This window comes from Arachis hypogaea, chromosome 17 (assembly GCF_003086295.3).
Source record: "Arachis hypogaea cultivar Tifrunner chromosome 17, arahy.Tifrunner.gnm2.J5K5, whole genome shotgun sequence".
NCBI classification, from domain to species: Eukaryota; Viridiplantae; Streptophyta; class Magnoliopsida; order Fabales; family Fabaceae; genus Arachis; species Arachis hypogaea.
The window spans coordinates 115,431,400-115,451,188 of record NC_092052.1 but is presented as its reverse complement, the minus strand read 5'-3'; the positions used below and the strand labels follow the sequence as shown (position 1 = coordinate 115,451,188).

At 32.2% G+C, this 19,789-nt stretch overlaps 1 protein-coding gene and 1 long non-coding RNA gene across 2 annotated transcripts; both read right to left on the bottom strand.

Annotated features, from left to right (window-relative positions):
• Positions 1-3,373: 3,373 nt before the first annotated feature.
• LOC140180847 (uncharacterized) lies at positions 3,374-4,494 on the bottom strand. Its single transcript, XR_011874869.1, has 2 exons — positions 4,192-4,494; positions 3,374-3,530 (listed from the first exon to the last, which is right to left on the bottom strand). It is a non-coding gene; the product is annotated as an uncharacterized lncRNA (long non-coding RNA).
• Positions 4,495-13,267: 8,773 nt separating this feature from the next.
• On the bottom strand, positions 13,268-14,937 carry LOC112763704 (uncharacterized). Its single transcript, XM_025809306.1, has 6 exons — positions 14,826-14,937; positions 14,428-14,639; positions 14,260-14,352; positions 14,077-14,178; positions 13,870-13,971; positions 13,268-13,360 (listed from the first exon to the last, which is right to left on the bottom strand). Exons 1-6 carry the CDS (start codon positions 14,935-14,937, stop codon positions 13,268-13,270), a joined length of 714 nt encoding a protein of 237 aa, XP_025665091.1.
• Between the last annotated feature and the right edge of the window lie 4,852 nt (positions 14,938-19,789).

The window sequence follows — 19,789 nt, the reverse complement described above, 5'->3', positions numbered from 1 at the left end:
CAAATAGAAAAAAAAAAGAAAGTTCATTTAATGTGTCATTTATTTATTTATTTATTTTTACTCATTGAATGTGTGATTTGTTTCTTCGTTGAGTAAGACTCCCCTAAATTTTAAGAGTTAAATTAAATATAGGAATCTCTTTCAAAATAATTTGCTCTTGTTTACTTTATACCTACTATATAGATAAATAAATCCCATGCATAAATATGAAAATTTATGTGGGTGGAATTATAAACTCGGTAATCTGTTACTTTCGGGTTTTGGCCATTGACATTAAATGTTTTCATATTTACTTGACCTTTTCAAATACAATATGCTTCTAGAAACAATGTAATAAGATGCTATAAACTATAGTCTAAAAGGCTGCTCGTCATGATGACCCACAAAGAAAGGACTGCTATCTATTCCTAAAATGGTCTAACATCCCTACGATTTAATTTTAATATGAAAAATCATTAATCCAATTTGCATGCCAAGATTTCAATGTGCTATGTTTATCGATCGTTCCATTCTTAAGGTGAGTAAGTTAGAATTTTGTGAGGTAGACTTTTTATTGAGGGTTGGTTTTATTTTTTTATTTTTTAAAAGTTAGGAGTGAGGTTTGAATTTGAGATTTCGAAGTGAGGATGGAAAGACTATGTTATTTGAGGTATAACTCGTTAGTTATTGAGAGTTGGTTTTAATTATTATAAAAATTGGGTTAAATATTTAAAATTAATATTTTTGTAAGTGTATAAAGTAACTAAGTGATCAACTTGAAATTTCGGATGTGACTATAAATTATTGATAATTTAATGATTAGCAAACATGATAAGATAAGATCAAGGTTCTGAGAATTGTACCGATCATCAAACCGTTCTAGTCACTGATTTACTAATTTACTAGTCCAATTAGTTTAACTGTGGTTCAATCAGAAAAACTGTTTTAGAATAAAATAATAGATAAATTATATGTTGGACACTGATAGTTCATAGTTAACTGTATATGTCTTGTGATGCTGCATTTATTTAGAGCCTTTGTTCTAAATTATAGATGCAACTTTTGACAAGATAGTCGTTTTTGAATATATGGATTAGTTTCAATTGCTTCAACATATGGGCACCTGTGACATGGTTTTCGTTACTTTTAGTGCTTAATTGAGTTTATAAGTGTGCTGCAGTTGCTACTTTACATGTTCCTTTCTCATAATAACAAAAGAATATTAGAATTAAGTGCAAAAAATTATCAATTTCAAGAGTCTTAACGTTGTATACACAGACATTTCTTTCACTTTCAATTACAATAAGTATAGTAGAATGAAAGCTGTATTCAGTTTATCTACGAAATTACATCAAAGTGATATCAGAAGCATTTGTTTACTTCTGGATTCACCAATAATTTCTGCAAGAACATTACCCTCTTTAAATTTGTGAAATCATGCTCTATTGCGCACAATGATCTCCCTACTATAAATTTTGGATATAATTTTTAGCACAGCATGGCAATCTACACATATTCTAAGGTTCTTTATAACATGGCAAAAGCAGAAGTAATCTATTTTCAGCATTCAAAGGACAACAAGAATAGAGCAGTCACAATCTAGGCATAATTAAGTCACAAAACAAAAACACAAGGCAGCACATCACCAACAGCATATCACTACCCAAAAAAGTCATAAACCACACAACAGGAGTAAAACAGAGCAGCCAGAACTAAGCAATAATCATTAATCAGATAATCACTCAATAAAAATATAAAACATTCAATATTCATTCAATGATTTCTGAAAAGAACATAAAAAAGACGAACAAGTGAGCATTGACTGCGGCGGACGAAGACCCAAATAAATTATCAACAAATAATCAACAAAAATTCTAAGACCATCTCCAGTAGGGAACTCATCTCAATCCCTATTTATGCCCTATCTGTCATAAAAAGTAACTCTACATCATCTTTTACGTTATAAACAGTAAATAGGAACTCAAAGCATCTCAATCTTCTCAATTAAGAGGAACTAACTTTAGTTGATATTGTGGTCCCACTTAATTAATTAATTAAAATACATAAAATTAATATAATTAATTTTTTTCAATATATTATTTAAATTTATAAATTTAAAAATAATTCACTATTAAAAGATATTAATATTAAATAAATTTATATATAAGAATAATACATAATATATAATTCGAGATTACACTAATTAAAATTTTTAACGGCTAATTTTGCAACGGCTAGTTTTTACAACTGCTAATTTTAATAATGTGGTTAGCATTTTAAATTTTAAAAATAAAAATAACCAACCCAACTAAAATTTAGTTTGTAAGGTGTAAAAATTAAATGCATTTTTTAATGTAAGTAAATTTAATTATTTAATCTAATTAATTATTATAATTATTAATAAATTAATTATAATTTAATTACTTAATTAATTATTATTTAAATAATTAATATAAATTATTAATTAAATAAAAATATAATTATTTATTATAATTATTACTAAATTAATTATTATTTAATTATTTAATATAATTATTTAATTAATTAAAATTTTATATAATTATTTATTTTATATAATTATTGAACAATGGGAGTCCCCATTCAGAGGGACTCCCCTTTCTTGATACAAGAGAAAGCATTTTTTCTCAACTCACTCTAATAGTTAGTTCCTATTTTTACTGACGTGAACAGTAACAGGAACTCCAAAAAAGCAATTATTGGAGTTGGTCTAAGACCATCTCCAGTAGGGAACTCATCCCAGTTCCTGTTTATGGCCCACCTGTCATAAAAAGTAACTCCACATCAGTTTTTGCGTCATAAACAGTAAATAGGAACTCAAAACATCTCTCTCTTCTCCATTAGGAGGAACTAACTTTAGTCCCTGTTGTGGTCCCACTTAATTAATTAATCAAAATATTTGTAATTAATGTAATTAATTTTTTTAATAATGTAATTTAAATATTTAAATTTAAAAATAATGTACTATTAAAAGATATTAATATTAAACTTGGAAATAATAGTAATGTGGATCCATTTTTTCGAACAAAAAATAATAGTAGCAGAATTTTGATTTTGTAAACTTGGAAGAAGATGAAGAAGAGTAGTAGAGAGTGTGAGAATACAAGTGTATCTAAGTGGTATATATAGAGTAAAAAAAATATTAATTTATTAATAATAACGGTAACATAGTAACGGCTAGTTTCTAACGGCAATTTGTGCAACGGTTATTTTTACAACGGCTAATTTAATATAATAATATCAAGGTTCTGAGAACCGGACCGGTCATTGAACCGGTCAAGTGACTGGTTCAATGGTTCATTGGTCTGACCAGGGCCGAACCGTGGTTAAACCGGTTTAATTAAATATACAGTGAAATTATAAAAAAAATTCAATATACAAATCACAACATTGAATATAGCATTAAAAAAAAATTCAGAACCACAGAATCCAGAATCCAAAATCCAAAATATTCTATATAGTATTCAAAATAAATAAAAAACTCAAGCAGATCTTGAGTGAACATCGGATTGCAAAAGAACCTTTTGTACTTTCTGCAACAAACAAACCACACAAGCAACAATCAGCATCCATTGAAAACAAGATCATTCATTCATAACAAAGTTCTGTTATTCATAACAAAGTTCTGTTATAGGGTTTGGAGTTTGGACCAACAATGGGCCTGAACACACACTTTATCAATTGACATAGAAAATTATCTACCCTAGTACAAAGTATAGCAATGCTATTGCACACTAAACAAATTGAAAATTTCTGTAAAACGCAAATAAAAAATCCAAATTTCTTGTACAGCATTATGTTGTTGTTGCTGATCATTTTGTGACTGTTCCATCTAAATTGAACAGCGCAGAATTGAAAACAGAACGAAATAGAAGAACAGAGCAGAGCAAAATTCTCAAATTCAACATACATCAAATTAATTCTCAAATTCAACATGCAACAAATTTATTTAACATTTCATTAATCATATAATAATTGATATATTGAAGAAGAACAGAAGCCAGAAATAAAAACAGAATATGAACACAAGAAGTCAAGAACAGAAGCCCAGAACACAAAATGAACAGAAGAACAGAAGCCAGAAACAAAATAAAAAAATTACAGGAATATAAACGGAAGATCAGAAGCCCAGAACAAAAAATGAAAACAGCAAGAAGCTAAGAACAGAAGAAAGAGCCAGAAACCAGAACTTACTGCAAGATGAAGTAGAGAACAGAAGGCCAGAAGCTCGAGCCTCGAAATAGAGAACAGAACCGTGAGCGACGACCCGCGGCGGTAGGCGACGACCCGCGACGGTGGGCGACGACCCGCGACGGTGACGGACTATCCGCGACAGTGACCCTCGATTCACGGTGTCGGTTCTCCTTTGCATGCAGAAGCTCCAGCCTAGAAGAGCTTAGGGTTGGGACTTTGGGAGTGGGAGTGTTCTTGCCTTCTTGGAAGAGTTTAATTGATTAGTGATTAGAGATTTAGGGTTGGCTGCAACGCAATCTTCACTCTTAGGCGTTTTTTCTTTTTTTTTTAAAAAAAAAAAAACAAACGACGCCGTTTTTATTGACTGGGGGAAAACCGGTACTTGAAGAAACTGGACCGGTTCATCTGGTTTGTCGGTTAACCACCGGTTCGACCGGTTTTTGGCAGCGTGGTTTTATAGGTGAACCGGACCGGCTAGATGACCGGTTTCCGGTTAACCCGGTTGAACTGGCCGGTCCGGTCCGGTTTTCAGAACATTGAATAATATAAATATAAATAATATTTAATATTATTTTTGATATAAATAATTAATATAAATTATTAATTAAATAAAAATTAATTATTTAATCTAATTAATTATTATAATTATTAATAAATTAATTATAATTTAACTATTATTTAAATAATTAATATAAATTATTAATTAAATAAAAATATAATTACTTAATATAATTAATTATTATAATTATTATTAAATTAATTATTATTTAAATAATTAAATAAAAATATAAATCATTATTTAAATAATTATTATTTAAATAATTATTACTTAATATAATTAATATAAATCATTAATTAAATAAAAATATAATTATTTATTTAAATAATAACTTGCCAAAGTTGCTCTCAGCCCCCGTTCAGAGGGACTTTGTCCCATCGGTCCTTGTGCAAGGTCCCCACTCCATTTTACTCCAACGGTCCTAGTTCTCCTTTTGTCAGAAACAGGGCCTCAACATATGCCCATTGGAGTTGCTCTAAATCCCAAGTATGTAGCAGTACAAAATCTCAGCACAAACAACGCAGTACAATTTTTTCTACTTATCAAGATTTTTAGCACAATTTTAACAAAACCTTAGTGCATTATAACTAGCAGTAGGAATATATTTAGCATGAGATAAACATTGTATGTGTACAGCAACTAGGGATGATCCCCCAAAACACATTTAGAAACAGAGACACAAATTTTTAACTATGTAGTCATCTAAACTATGGCGTGACTAAGTAATTTCTGATCATGGGTTACCAAGTTTCTAAACTAGCATACATTTAGAATAATCTCTTTAATTGGTTCCAAATTCAGTATCACAAATCTGCCAAAAACATTTACATTTACATGAGTAAAGTTGTTACCTAAGTCCCAAACTTAAAATTTAATGTTGACGGTTTCAACATTAAACCCGATTGCTGCATCAAATTATCAAATCAAAAAAATAAATCCGTTAGTAACCCTAGATTTGATGGAGAGAGGACTAGCACGACAGACGACGGCGACCAGGTGACGAGTATGACGAGTATGACGAGGAATGGCGGGTAAAGCGCGAGTGAGCAGAAAGAGGGGTTGGAGCACACCGACTCAATGAGCACGACGAAGAAGCTGGAGATTGGGGAATGAGGAGAGGGGTTGGAGCATGAATAACAGACGAAGATCTTGAGCGCGATGGACAACAACAGTAAGAAAAACAGCGGCGACGGTGGAGGAGGCTAGGGTTTCTTTTGAGGGGAGACGACGGCAAGAAGCGACCCGACGACGAGCTGCTCCAAGCCACGAACAGAGAAGCCAGTGGACGACGTGCCGAACTACCTGGGTTCCAGACAGGGGAAAGAGGAAGAAGTGGAGGCGCCAAGAACCTGGGGACGGCAGCGGCAAGGAACCTAGGGCTAGGGTTTTGCCGTTTTAATTTGGTGCTTTCACTTTGCTTCAAAGGGATTTGCACGAATGATTGGGGAAGGGGGGTTCCCGAATGGCTTCAGCTTAGTTTTGGTTTTTCTTTTTTAAAAAAAAAAACAAAACAAAACAGCGTCGTTTTCTTAGAACTAGCCGGTTACTGATCCGGTCAACTGGCTGGTTCAGTGGTTTTTGAACGGTTCTCTCATCAGCAGTTATTGGTGGTGGATTAGACCATTTTCATCGTCGATTTTTGGTTGAATCGGTTCGACTGGGTAGTTTGGTCCGATTTTCAGAACCATGGACAAGATAAAACAATAATATAAAACTCTATGTGATTTAAGGTTGCATTTGTTTATAAAGATAGGATACTGAGACATAGATATACAAATACACAAAATCGTATTTAGCAGGTAATACATGGACAGAGATATTGGGTCTTACGACATTGAATTATGTATTTTGGTAGTTATTGGATCCATTATGTTCCATTTCAGAGTAAAGTAGAGAGAGATCTGTATTTTCGAATATATCAATATCCATGCAAGTGTATATTTTCGCAACTAAGATCAAATGATAAACATGAGTTTCTATTGACCTATATTAATAGAAACAATTAATCTCCACATACAAGCCTTTTCACTATACAAGTCTTACAAGTTCTCAATATTCCTTATCCCTAAAACGCGCTTCATATGGCATGTATGTTTCACGTGCCTCCTTAACAGATTTTTCAATCAATCAACACGCGAATATATAACTTCCTTTTTCAAAAGGATTTTGTTTCCTTTTTCAAATTTCTTCTGCATTTTCTTGACCTTCTCTCTTCGATCTCTTTCGTGTGTTTCTCTCTGTCTTCTCCTTCGTCGTTTGCGTAAGTTTCTCTCTCTGTTCTCTTTCTTCGATTTTCTCATTTTCCATTGTTTCTGAAATCAAGCTCTGAAATCATTTTGAAGATAATGGATGATTCAACTTCAGATTGTTAGCTCAACCAGAACAAAGTGGATTTTGAATTTGAATCCAATGAAATTTCTGAGGTGTAGTTTAATTCCAGTTAATAATTAAATTTAAATTTGAATCTAGTTAGTAGTTTATGATTGTGTAGCTGAATAATACGTGGACTTTGCCTGTGAAATTTATTATTCATTGTTCCTTGTTTGAATTGAATCTAATGTACTAGTTCTGATGAATTTTCTGCATTTTATATCAGACGTTCGGGTGTAAATCAGGAATATTTGGTTGTATTTTAGGAAAGTTTGGGTGTATTTATAATTTATGACTTTTCATCTCACTGAGGGTGAATTGTCTTATTCTTTTAGTTTAATTATTTTAGTTTCTGTTTAATGATGATTCATGAATCTGATTTTTGTTATTTTTTATGATGGTTTTATAGTTCTATTTGCATTCTATAGTTTATGCTTGTTTTAATATGGTCTATTTTGGGTGTATTTTGTAGCCCCTCTATGGTATTGATGAGCAGTTTATTCTCCACATACAAGCGTTTTTCTCATACAAGTCTTTACAAGTCTTCTCCTCCTTTTATTGTTTTGAATCCAATCAAGTGGTTGAGGTGTGGTTTAATTCAGAAGAAAAAAATGTAGCATTAGAGAAAATATTTTTCTGTACAAAAAGCTATTTGTATACTAAAATCAGCCACCAATGTATTTGTATATAAATACATGTGTGGTTTAACTTATTTTCAATGTATATTTGTATTCCAGTATGTATTTTATACTGGTGGCTGACTTTGGTGACTAATTTTAGTATACACGTAGCATAACTTATTTCTGTATTTGCAGCAAATTTGGGTGTAAAATGAAGATATTTAGGTGTAACACGAAGATATTTGGGTGTATTTTAAGAAATTTTGGGTGTATTTTTATTTTGATAAGTTCTACATAATTTAGAGCTCTTTCTCTTCCTCCTCCTCATCTTCTGCTGTTTCTTTTTTTTTCATCACCATCACCATCTTCTTTTTTTCTTATTCATCTTTTTCTTTTTATTTTACCTTCTCAAGTTTCTTCTTGTTTTACTCTTTTAACAAGAACAAAAACAAAAAATCAAACAAAGAAAAAGAAGAAACACATAATGCTCTAAAATTACTTGAAAAATGATGAACTTACATTCATTTAACTAAAAGAAAGAAAGAAATAAGGAAAAGAAGAAGAAAAAAATATAGCATTGGAGGAAACTTTTTTCTGTACAAAAATGTTATTTGTACACTAAAATCAACCACTAAAATCAGCAACCAATGTATTTGTGTATAAATATATGTGTGGTTTAATTTATTTTCAATATATATTTATATTCCAGTATGTATTTTATACTGGTGGCTGACTTTGGTGACTGATTTTAGTGTACACGTAGCATAACTCATTTTTGTATTTGCAGCAAATTTGTGTGTATTTTTATTCTGATAAGTTCTGCATAATTCAGAACTCTTCTTCTTCCTCCTCCTCATCTTCTGCTGGTTCTTTTTTTTCATCATTATCACCATCTTTTTCTTCTTTTTTTTTCTTATTCATCTTTTCCTTTTTGTTTTACCTTCTCAAATTTCTTCTTGTTTTACTCTGTTAATAAGAATAAAAACAAAAAAATCAAACAAAGAAAAAGAAGAATCATATAATGCTGCAAAATTACTTGGAAGAGGATGAACTTACATTCATTTAACTAAAAAAAAGAAAGAAATAAGGAAAAGAAGAAAAAAAATGCAGCTTTAGAGGAAACATTTTTCTGTACAAAAATGCTATTGTACACTAAAATCAGCCACTAAAATCATCCACCAATGTATTTGTGTATAAATACATGTGTGGTTTAATTTATTTTCAATGCATATTTGTATTCCAGTATGTATTTTATAATTGGTAGCTGACTTTGGTGGTTGATTTTAGTGTACACGTAGCATAACTCATTTCTGTATTTGCAGTAAATTTGGGTGTAAAACGAAGATATTTGGGTGTATTGTTATTTTGAGAAGTTCTGCATAATTCAGAACTCTTCCTCTTCGTCTTCCTCATCTTCTGCTGTTTCTTCTTCTTCATCTTCTTATTTCATATTCTCATAATTCTTTTTGGGAGGAAAAAATCAAACAAAGAAGAAAAAAATACATAATATTGCAAAATCAAAAGAAGAAGGAGGAGAAACACGACGATGAAGATGAAACACCAAAGAAAAAGGAGGAAAAATACAAAGAAGAAGGAGAAGAAGAAAGAAGACGAGGAGGAGGAGGAGAAACGCGAAGAAAAAATGACAGTTGTGGTTTTCATTGAGGAAAAAGAAAAAAAGTCGTTCATAACGGTAAAGGAGCGCTTTGGAAACGTGATGCGCGTGTTAACACGCTTTTGTAGGTGAGCGTAGCTTTTGTTGGATTTGGCCCAACTTGGAAGACTTGTAAGTTAAAAAGACTTGTGTGTGTAGCATAACTGAATGTGGCTTAGAGGTGGTTCACATGCATGATACAAAAACTTACATCGTGAAGTTCCTCCGAGGTCTCAACGAGCAATATGCTCATATTGGCTCTCAAATCATGATGGATAAGCCGCTGCCCAGCGTTAATGAGGTGTTTTCACTCCTCACTCAATAAGAACGACAGCTCAGGGCAGTTGATCTAGTCAGCCACAATCCTTATATTATGGTAGCTTCTACTCAAACTTATGCTTCAAACAATCGGAATAGTTCTACAAAATTCACCTCTCGTGGCAGAGGAGGTGATAATGGCCGAGGCAATAGTGGTAGATGTAGAGGCGAAAACCGGCATGGATATCAACAAAATATTTGCTCATTCTGCAACAAGGCAAGACACTTGGTTGATGTGTGCTATCAAAAGTACGACTATCCACCTCACATGAAGCAACGAGCTACCAACATTAATAACATAGCTGCTTAGGAGAATTGATTCACAACATCAAGGTGATACTTCAAAACTCCTCGGCCAGTTCCCTTCATTATAAATCCTGGTATGCACATTTAAAGTTTAATGAGCACTCATATTACTTACTTACTTACAATGCACAATTTTTACTTTAAATCATGGATTGTGGACATTGGTGCCACTGACCATGTCTCACACACTATCAAATTTCTCAAGTTATAGACACATCAATCCATTTTTGGTCAAACTTCCAAATGGATCTATCTTACATAATTACCCCCATTGTTGGGACCATATTTTTCACAAAAGACTTATATATTACTGAAGTACTTTATATCCCAACCTTTAATTTCAATTTTATTTTGATTTCAAAATGATTAAAACTTTAAATTGCAAGTGTTTTATAACTGAACTTGCGTGTAAGATCTAGGGTCTGAGTACCTTAAAGAAAATTGGCACAATTGAAGTGGATCATGGCCTGTATATGCTAAAGATAAAAGCAAATCAGGATATGGTTCCATTTCCGAGCGAAAAGTACCTCACCACAATCTGCACAAATAAGCATGTCTCATGCATCTAGTAGTGATAGTGACCTATGACATTTAAGATTAGGCCATATTCCATTAGATAGAATGCATATAGTGTAGGAAAATTACATTCATATGTGCAATGTAAGCTATTAGTAGCTCCTTGTGACTCTTGTCACTTTTCTAGCTAGACAAAAGAAGCTTCCCTTTCTTGAAACTCATGCTTCAATAAAAGACTCCAAATGTTGATCCGTTATATAAATTCCTTGTTACATGTACATTGTTACTAATACATGTTACTTTGAATCATCAAATGCGATGTTGACTAAAAAACTATAAAATCCGACAGTACGCTTTGTATGTGTCCGACTGTCCGTTAATAATATACGCGTTCCCAGTACTATGGGTAGTGTACAAAAGGGGAATACCACCCCATATACATTTACTATATTGAAATGATCTAAACACTGATAATGGTGTAAAGAAAAAAAAAAAGAACTGCTCTACTATCTTATTAGAAACAAACAAATAACCAATCAAAGACCATGTGTGGTGCCATTTTGAGAAGAAGACTCTTGTTTGGTATTTTAATAGAACATGACATACTTATTGGGTAAATATTTCAGCTGCGTATGGATGTTGAAAGAATTGAAAATTTAGTAAGAAATAGTAAATCATGATTGCCTAAAACTAATTATATGCCATACCACGTATTAAAAGCAACATAATTAATGAAGTATTCATGTGTGGCATTTAATATACACCTACTGATTTGAGTGACCAATGTATATATTTTAGGTGGTTGTTTTCATACCCAAAATTTATGAGAGAATTTATATTTTGTACATATGAACCAATATTGATATGTGGTATCATTAATTTTAGTCAACTAATAATTAAATAATTTAAAAAAATTAAAATTTAATATATTTTAAAGATATTAAATATTATTTATATACAAATACTAATACGAATATATCATTAATTATACATGATTAGATATAGTTAAATATTATATTTTATTTAAATTAATATATAATAAAAAATTCTTCTTCTCTTTTTTCTCATCGTCTCCTAACCCCTGACCCTCAAATACTAAAGACTCTCAACTCAGAAAAACACTTCACTTTCAGACTTGAACCTTCGCTGACAGCTCTTTCACCACCGCTCACCAACACTGCCACATTCTTTCTGTCTTTCACTCCTTCATCTATCTCCATCACCATCTATCGCATCCTTGGCATCCATGACCCTGATTCCACTGCCCCTGGGTCCACTTCCTCCACCAGCGCTGTCGCGTCTCACCACCATCTCTCACATCCTAAGCCTTCGTGACCTCTGTGTGTCCACCTCCTCCGATCCACCAGAGTTGTCGCATCTCCATCACCGTCTATCACGTCCACCCGTGACCCCTGTTCGCACTGCCCGCGTCCGGCTCCTCCAACAGTGTCATCGCATCTCGCCGTGGCCATTGTGTCCGCCTTTACTATCGGCATCAGTCTATTTCTCCCTCCTAAACCAGGGGCACAGAGCCAATGGTGATATTAGGTTAGGTTTTCATCCTTTAAAATATTCTCTAGACTTATTTTGGCTATTATCTGAACTTATTTTGCTTGCATCCTCTGTTCAAACCATGAATTGTATTTTGTTGTCTCTCTTTTGGTAATTACCAAATTAATTATTAGCATTGCCATCGCATTTAATTTATGGATTAAACTTGTTGCTGCTAATTTGATGTGTTCTCAATTACAATAGGTGACTAATGATGATAGAAACTGACTCATCTTCTTTAGTTCGATGAATATAATTTTTTGAGTTATATGCCTGTATAGATTGAGATAGATCGATAACCCTCTTGTTTAATTTGTATCTCCATATCTGATTTTATATAAATTAAAGAATCTTTTAGAATAATTGTTCTTTTATATTTTTATATTTAGTTCCATACCTTCTGGTGCATGAAATTATGAGTACACTTTTCACAACTCCGCACAATTAACCAGCAAGTGCACTGGGTCGTCCAAGTAATACCTTACGTGACACTACAAAAAAGGCGCTAATTTGCCGGGGTTTTTAACCCCCGCAAGTTGTGTAACGGCGGTTTCAAAAACTGACAGAGTTAGGTGTCTTGCGGTTTAGTTACGGGGTTTTTAAAAAACCGACGCTATGTCAAATTCAAATTGCGGGGGTTTTTTGCCCTCCGCAAATTGTGGGGGTTTTCAATATATTGCGTCGGTTTTCGAAGGCATCCAGTTACCCTATTCTGCGGCAGTCTTGATTGACGTTGTGGGTGTTCTTAACCCCTACAAAATTAAAAGATTAAAATCTATTTTTTATATTTGTGGAAATTATAAACCGCCTCAATTTAAAAATCATTATACAAATAAAACTATCATTATATTTTTATTATGCATATATATAGTTTTTTATTTTATAAGATATTAATAAATATGGAAAATTTTAATACTAATAAATTCATATAAAATATAAATGTAATTCATAACTCATTGTAATGAATAATAACATTTTTATATTATAATAAAATGCATAATATCTTAATTAACATTGTCTTCATATATCAATTCATAAAAATTAAAAATGTTAAAATTCAATAAATTCACAACTACCACTAATAAGTTCACTATTTGAATAAGTTTGTTTAGTAAATAAAATCTAACATAATATCCTAAAAAAAGAAAAAGAATTCACAACTAATCAGTCTTTCAAATAACACTAAACAATGTCTTCACGATTTTCATTGCTTTCACCTGATGATGATGTTCTTCCTGTTGCTGGTGTAATAGTTTCATTCTCAACATCATTAGCCTAAAATAAATTAAAACAAAATTGTCAACCTAAAAATTACCAACATTTATAGAACTATAACAACAATTTAAAAGAAAAAAAAATCAAAGTGTAAAAAAAGCATTAACCTTTTCAAATGTCAAAAATTTGAACAACAAATTAAAAAGAGTAGAGGTGTGAGGTTAGAATATACGAGACTAACAATGCTAGAACATTAGATTAAGGTAACAGTTATGATTCATCATAATTTTCAACATGATTAGTGCAACATAAATGCCACAAGAGAAGGCAATTTACCTGAGCTCTGTGGTCAAATATACTAGTAAGTTCAACAGGAATTCTTCCTTCTTTAGAAAGGAAATAAGCCTTTAGTGCATCAATGTCCCATCAAATTTAGACTCTAAACGTTTAAAATCAGCTTGGGAGTAATTGGTAGAAGACATTGAAATTGAAGAATTAGCAAACTGGCCAGGATGATTGGCACCTCTAAAAGTATTAGTAGGTGTAGCTCCCATTCCCAAGCATCGCACCCTACTAGAATGCTCCTCCCCAAACACTTTGCCAATAGCATCATTTGTGGATGGTCCAGATTCATCTTTCTCATTTTGAGTCATAAGTAGTTCAATTTGTTCCTACAATTAAAATTTAAACAACAAAAATATAATAAAATACCATTAAAACTTGTCGGATTCTGAAGTTACATTTTTTACTAAATTAGACTAATAAATTCAACTTACCGCTATATTCCTTGCTTCATCAGTCATAAAGAACCCATCTTTCTTCTTATGAGTTTCTATATACATTTCTCCACGGCTAATTTTTTGCCCAGTTTGTAAAAACTATGTAAAAAAATATAAAAAAAAGTTAAGAAACATAACATAATTTAGTAAAAACAAAAAAAAATGAATTATAGTTCATACTATTTCATGTCTTTTCCTTGAGATGGGTTTTGAGCCACCAGTATGGAAAATTGTTTGCTTCTTGCGAACTTCTTTGTTTCTCCTACACATCTCCTATTAAAAAAGAAAAATAAAGATTAAAGAATTGATCACATATTAATATTAATTTTAAAAAAGAAAGCATGTTACCATTGTAGAAGGTAGAAACCGATATTGAATGAAGGATGCCCATTGATCTTTGTCGATGCCAACTGGGACATTATCAATGATTGCTTGTCTACTCATACATGGATCATAGAACTCATTCCACAACTTAATTCTATGTTGTGACCACTTTTTTGCAAGGCTCAATTTACAATATCGCTTTGCAATGCCCTCAGAAATTTTGAAATGAATTTTGGCTATCAAAAAGAATTATACATAAATAACAAGATGTCATTATTAATGTATAACTTTAATAGGCATTTGATAAAAATAAATATTCATAATACATACCTTCAGCAAGTTACTAAAACACTCTTCAAACCTAGATCGAGGTATACCTAGAGGTCCTGACCACTTTGAGAAATTGATTGGAAATAACTTACAATCAACTGCTAATGTCCCTAAATATCCAGCAAGTAAACCTTGGCTTTCCCCAATAGCTTGTTGATCTTCAAAGTTTACAATAACTTGCTCATCTCTAGTTAAGTTATCCATTTCTTTAATTTTTAGCCTTCTAGTCTTAATAGTTTCATCTGTGCCTTTATTTGCATATAAAAAATAATTTATGAGAAATAATAGGAGATTAATAAACTAAATTAGTGACAGATATTTCCTATGTAAGTTTTAAAAATTTAAACTAAATTAATTTTTGAACTAAATTAAAAATTTAAAAATAAACTCTTTGTATATAAAATTAATTATATGTAAGAACAAGTAGAAAATGTTTCCTATGTTGGGGAATAAGCTTAATCAAAGTAATCTAGGAATACTTATTACTCCTTGTCTTGTCTGGTGAATCATAGGTAATATTGACATAAATGAGAAACTTGGAAAAGTGGTATATATTATATTCCAGTTTCCAGATTTGTTCATATATATATATATAGTTGGGACTGAAAAACATAAAATATTAAGCAGTGGAATATGAAATTTAATTAGTTTCGTCACACTTACCAATGGCCAAATTGAATTGAGATATCAATTAATTAAGAATGCAATTTGGCCACCTTAATTATTGGATATGATCATTATATTATTCAAATCAAAAAGTAATTAATTGGACATCCAATTAATTAAGAGAGATAGAGAGAGCAATTCACATATTGCCATGTTCCCATTCTAAAAGTCCGAATAGTACATAATGAGATTTCACAAAACGTTGAACAATACATATGCATATAACCTTGTTGTCTATTAATAATATAGGAGTAGTACTATTTCATATTTTCATTTTCTGACTCGGAAGTTGGGTAAAAAATATAAGAAATATTTTGTGCTAAATTTCCAGACAATTGAAATTTTTAACATATGGCTCCAACTAAATAAATTTTAGCATCATTCAATCATAGCAATATAGAACAATGAATGATTGGAACTATGTATCTTATGTTATTATTTTATTATGTGGGATGTGATACGTGTAATGAATCTGTCTGTTAAGAAAATATTAAAGAAATTTTAAACGCATTACAGAAACCATAATTGAGTAATTAATATTAAAAGACAAATCCTTCTATTAAATTCTTTTTCCCAATAATTAAAATTGCAAAACGATATATAAAAAGAAAATATATAAAACGACTTAATACTTTTTTAAACGAAATCCATCTGTATTGTAGAAATCCGTCCTCTCCTTGTTTCTTTTGTTGTAAGAAAACTTTAAAAATAAACCAAGTTTATTGATTCAAAAAATTTATTTAAACCTGCCGAATAAGTAGACAACTCAAATACTTTTTTTTCTCTATTTTAAAATAAGTATCCTTTTTAAAACTTGACTTATTTTAAAACGGAAGAGTATAATGGAATAAACTTGATTATTTTAAAACACTATTGATTAAACTACCTCTATAAAGGATTCAGTTTTAAATATTGAAAACATGTGTATTCCAACAAACGAAAAAATGCTATATATAATTTAAACTTACATGAATGAAAAGCATTAGATCTATACATATTGGCATACTGTATATTCAGAAATCATTTGATCACTTCTCTACTTTCATACCAGAAATTGCATAAAAAAATAACATATAAAGATTAAAATATAATCATTTGCATTTATTTAGAAAGCAATTATCTAGAAACTTAGCATGAGACAACAAATTTATTGTGCACTGTACCTATTGTCTCCACTGTCCAATATTCGGAAAATTGACGTCCACTAAAGTGCCTAGTATGTTCTTAGGATCCTTGGTTAGGAAGTGAGTGATCCGTAATACTATCCGGATTGCCTTGCATTATGGAATCATGATTAGGTGGTGAGCTATCCAAAGGTGAATTGTGTACTATGTCCTCATTAGATTGATCAAAACCCCTTTTAGGTTGAGGAGCTGATTTCAGCGGATTAGTAAAATGTTTACACTTCGGCAATGCTGCAGATGCATTTAACAACAAAAAGTTTGATAAATTAACTCAAAAAGCATGTTATATTCACAGAAAAATAGGCTAAAGATAAACTTTATGAAGAAATCAAAGTATTAATCATAACCTTAAATTAACAAATATAAGCTTAAAGCATAGATTTCTCATTATCAATCAACTACGTCATCAATCAATTGGTTTGTTGCCAACTGCATGTATTCATCACTGTTACCAAAAAATTGATCAAGAGCCTGCTCTTGATGTGGCTCGTCCTCATCTACAGCCTCTTTAATTTCATAACCCATTTCATACAAATCTCTTGGTTTTAAATGGACAACAGTACTCCATCCTTTGTTAACGACATCATTTACATAGTACACCATTGATGCTTGTGACGCTAAAAAATAAGGCTCGTCTTCTTCATGTTCACCGGTATGAATGGGCCTATCAAAGTTAACACAATGAAAATTCCATTGATCTCTTCTATATCTTCTATGTCGAGTAGAATCAGCCCATTTACATTTGAAGAGAACAACAGTGAATCGCCCATAATAGCTAAGCTCAATTATATCCTCCAACTTCCCATAATAGGGTACATCACCTTGTCTTAAATTTCTGTCAACTCGACTTGCAACACATGGTGTGCTAGATGTTAAATATACTCCACTATTCTGTGTCCTCAAACTTTCTTCACGATCAACAGTTCGAAATGTGCAACCATTAATTTTATAAGCACTATATCTCGTTGTATTTGATAAGGGGCCTCGTGCTAAAAATTTTATGTCAGTAGATAGCTGTTCTATGGTATCCGGGTTCATTATCTGAAATTGGAATAAGTTATGAGGTTTAAAACATTTATATCTTAACAAGCTTCCCATTTCATAAACTCTAATACTTAAGTAACTTACTCGTTTTTCAAACCACGAAACAAAATCCTTAAACACTCTCTTCTCTATGTCTGTGGAGTTCGGTCTCCTTCCCTTTGAGCTTCTTATTATGTATTCCCTAAATTCACTACATGAAGATTTAAATTAGATTTAGAGTACGTCACCAACTAATATAGATTATGAATATATTACTGCAAATAACCTCAAAGTGTTTACTCACTTCACATAATCCTTGACGGCTTGACAATTTAGTAACACATATCTATGGGCTTGTAGCTTTTGATTTTCACTTAAAGTAAAAAATGTACCAGAACTCCCTGCTTTACCCACCGTGGGAAAGAGACAAGATTCTGAGCATCCCCTGTCAAGTGGGTCATCACATACACGTCTAGGTCTATTGAACCTTGTCTTTATATCCTCAAAATAGCGAGAACAAAAAGTGAGACATTCCTCAGCTAGATATCTTTCGGCTATAGACGCTTCTGCTTGTGCTCTATTCCGTACATGGGATTTTAGATGACCTAACTCCCTAAAATAATATAAAAAAATCAAGTAAAAATGACATGACAAGAGATGTAACTCTGTTGATATTTAGTTCATCATATAAAATATTTTACCTCTCAATAGGATACATATATTGATAATGCACTGGACCTCCGAGCTTTGCTTCCTCTACTAGATGGACTGTCAAGTGAACCATAACGGTAAAGAATGATGGAGGGAATAACATTTCCAATTGGCAAAGGACGATCACTATGCGTTGTTGGAGCTTGTCAAGTTCAGAAGTACTTAAACTTTTCCCACAAAGGATCTTAAAGAATGAGCCAAACTCAACCAATACCGCGATAACATGATTTGGCAGCAAATGATGAATTGCTATTGGTAATAATTCCTCCAAAAGAATATGGCAGTCATGACTTTTCAATCCAAAAATTTTTTTCTGTCCTTCATCAACACATCTTGAAATGTTACTTGAGTATCCATCTGGTAGCACAACATTCTTCAAAGCTGAAAGAAATAGCTTCTTGGTATCACGTGTTAGTGAAAATAAAGATAAATGATATGATCCATTGTCACGTAGCCAGAGATCTTGCCTTATGCCCATTTCTTTCAAATCTTTCCGTGCCTTGAGATTATCCTTTGATTTTTCTTTATCATTAAGCAAAGTGTACAAAATGTTATCACACACATTCTTCTCAATGTGCATAAAGTTCAAATTATGACGCAACGAATTGGTTTTCCAGTACGAAAGATCAAAGAAAATGCTTCGCTTGTTCTACTGCTTGACTTCTCGTCGAGGTCTCTTCCCACTACTATGAGATTCGTCTTGTTGCTGATCTCGTGTTTCAACATCCAGTTGTTGTTCAAGAATGTCAATACCTGATAACTTCTTAGGTGGACCACGCTCCTCTGTGCTTCCGTCAAAACGAACACGATTCAGTCTAAATCTATGATTTCTTCCCAAAAAACGTCTATGACCCATGAAGCACCATTTAGAACTATGACGGAGATAACAAAGATAAAAATCAAAGTTGCAAGTGGGACAAGCGAAACCAGTGTGTGTTCCAACCAGATAGCATACCTAACCCAGGAAAATCACTTATTGTCCACATAAGAGCTGCATGCATTCTACATGTGTTTCCAGATGATGAGTCAAAGGTCTCCACACCATTGTTCCACAAATCTTTCAATTCATCTATAAGGGGCTACAAGTACACATCTATCTTATTTCCCGGAGACTTCTTTCCTGGAATAATCATTGATAAGATGAAAGAAGTGTGATTCATACACATCCAAGGTGGAATATTGTATGGAATCAGGAACACAGGCCAAACGCTATTAGTAGAATTCAAGGCTCCAAAGGGATTAAAACCATCAGTTGCAAGACCTTAGCGAACATTTCGTGGCTCTTCGACAAACAACGTATGCATCGCATTAAAATCCTTCCATGCTTGGCCGTCCCTTAGATGTCTCAGTAATCCATCTCTTGCAGGTGCAGAATTATGTCATTGCATGTGCTCAGCCGTCTTGCTATACATATATAATCTTTTCAACCTTGGCTTCAATGGAAAGTATCGCAAAACTTTTGCAGCTTGCTT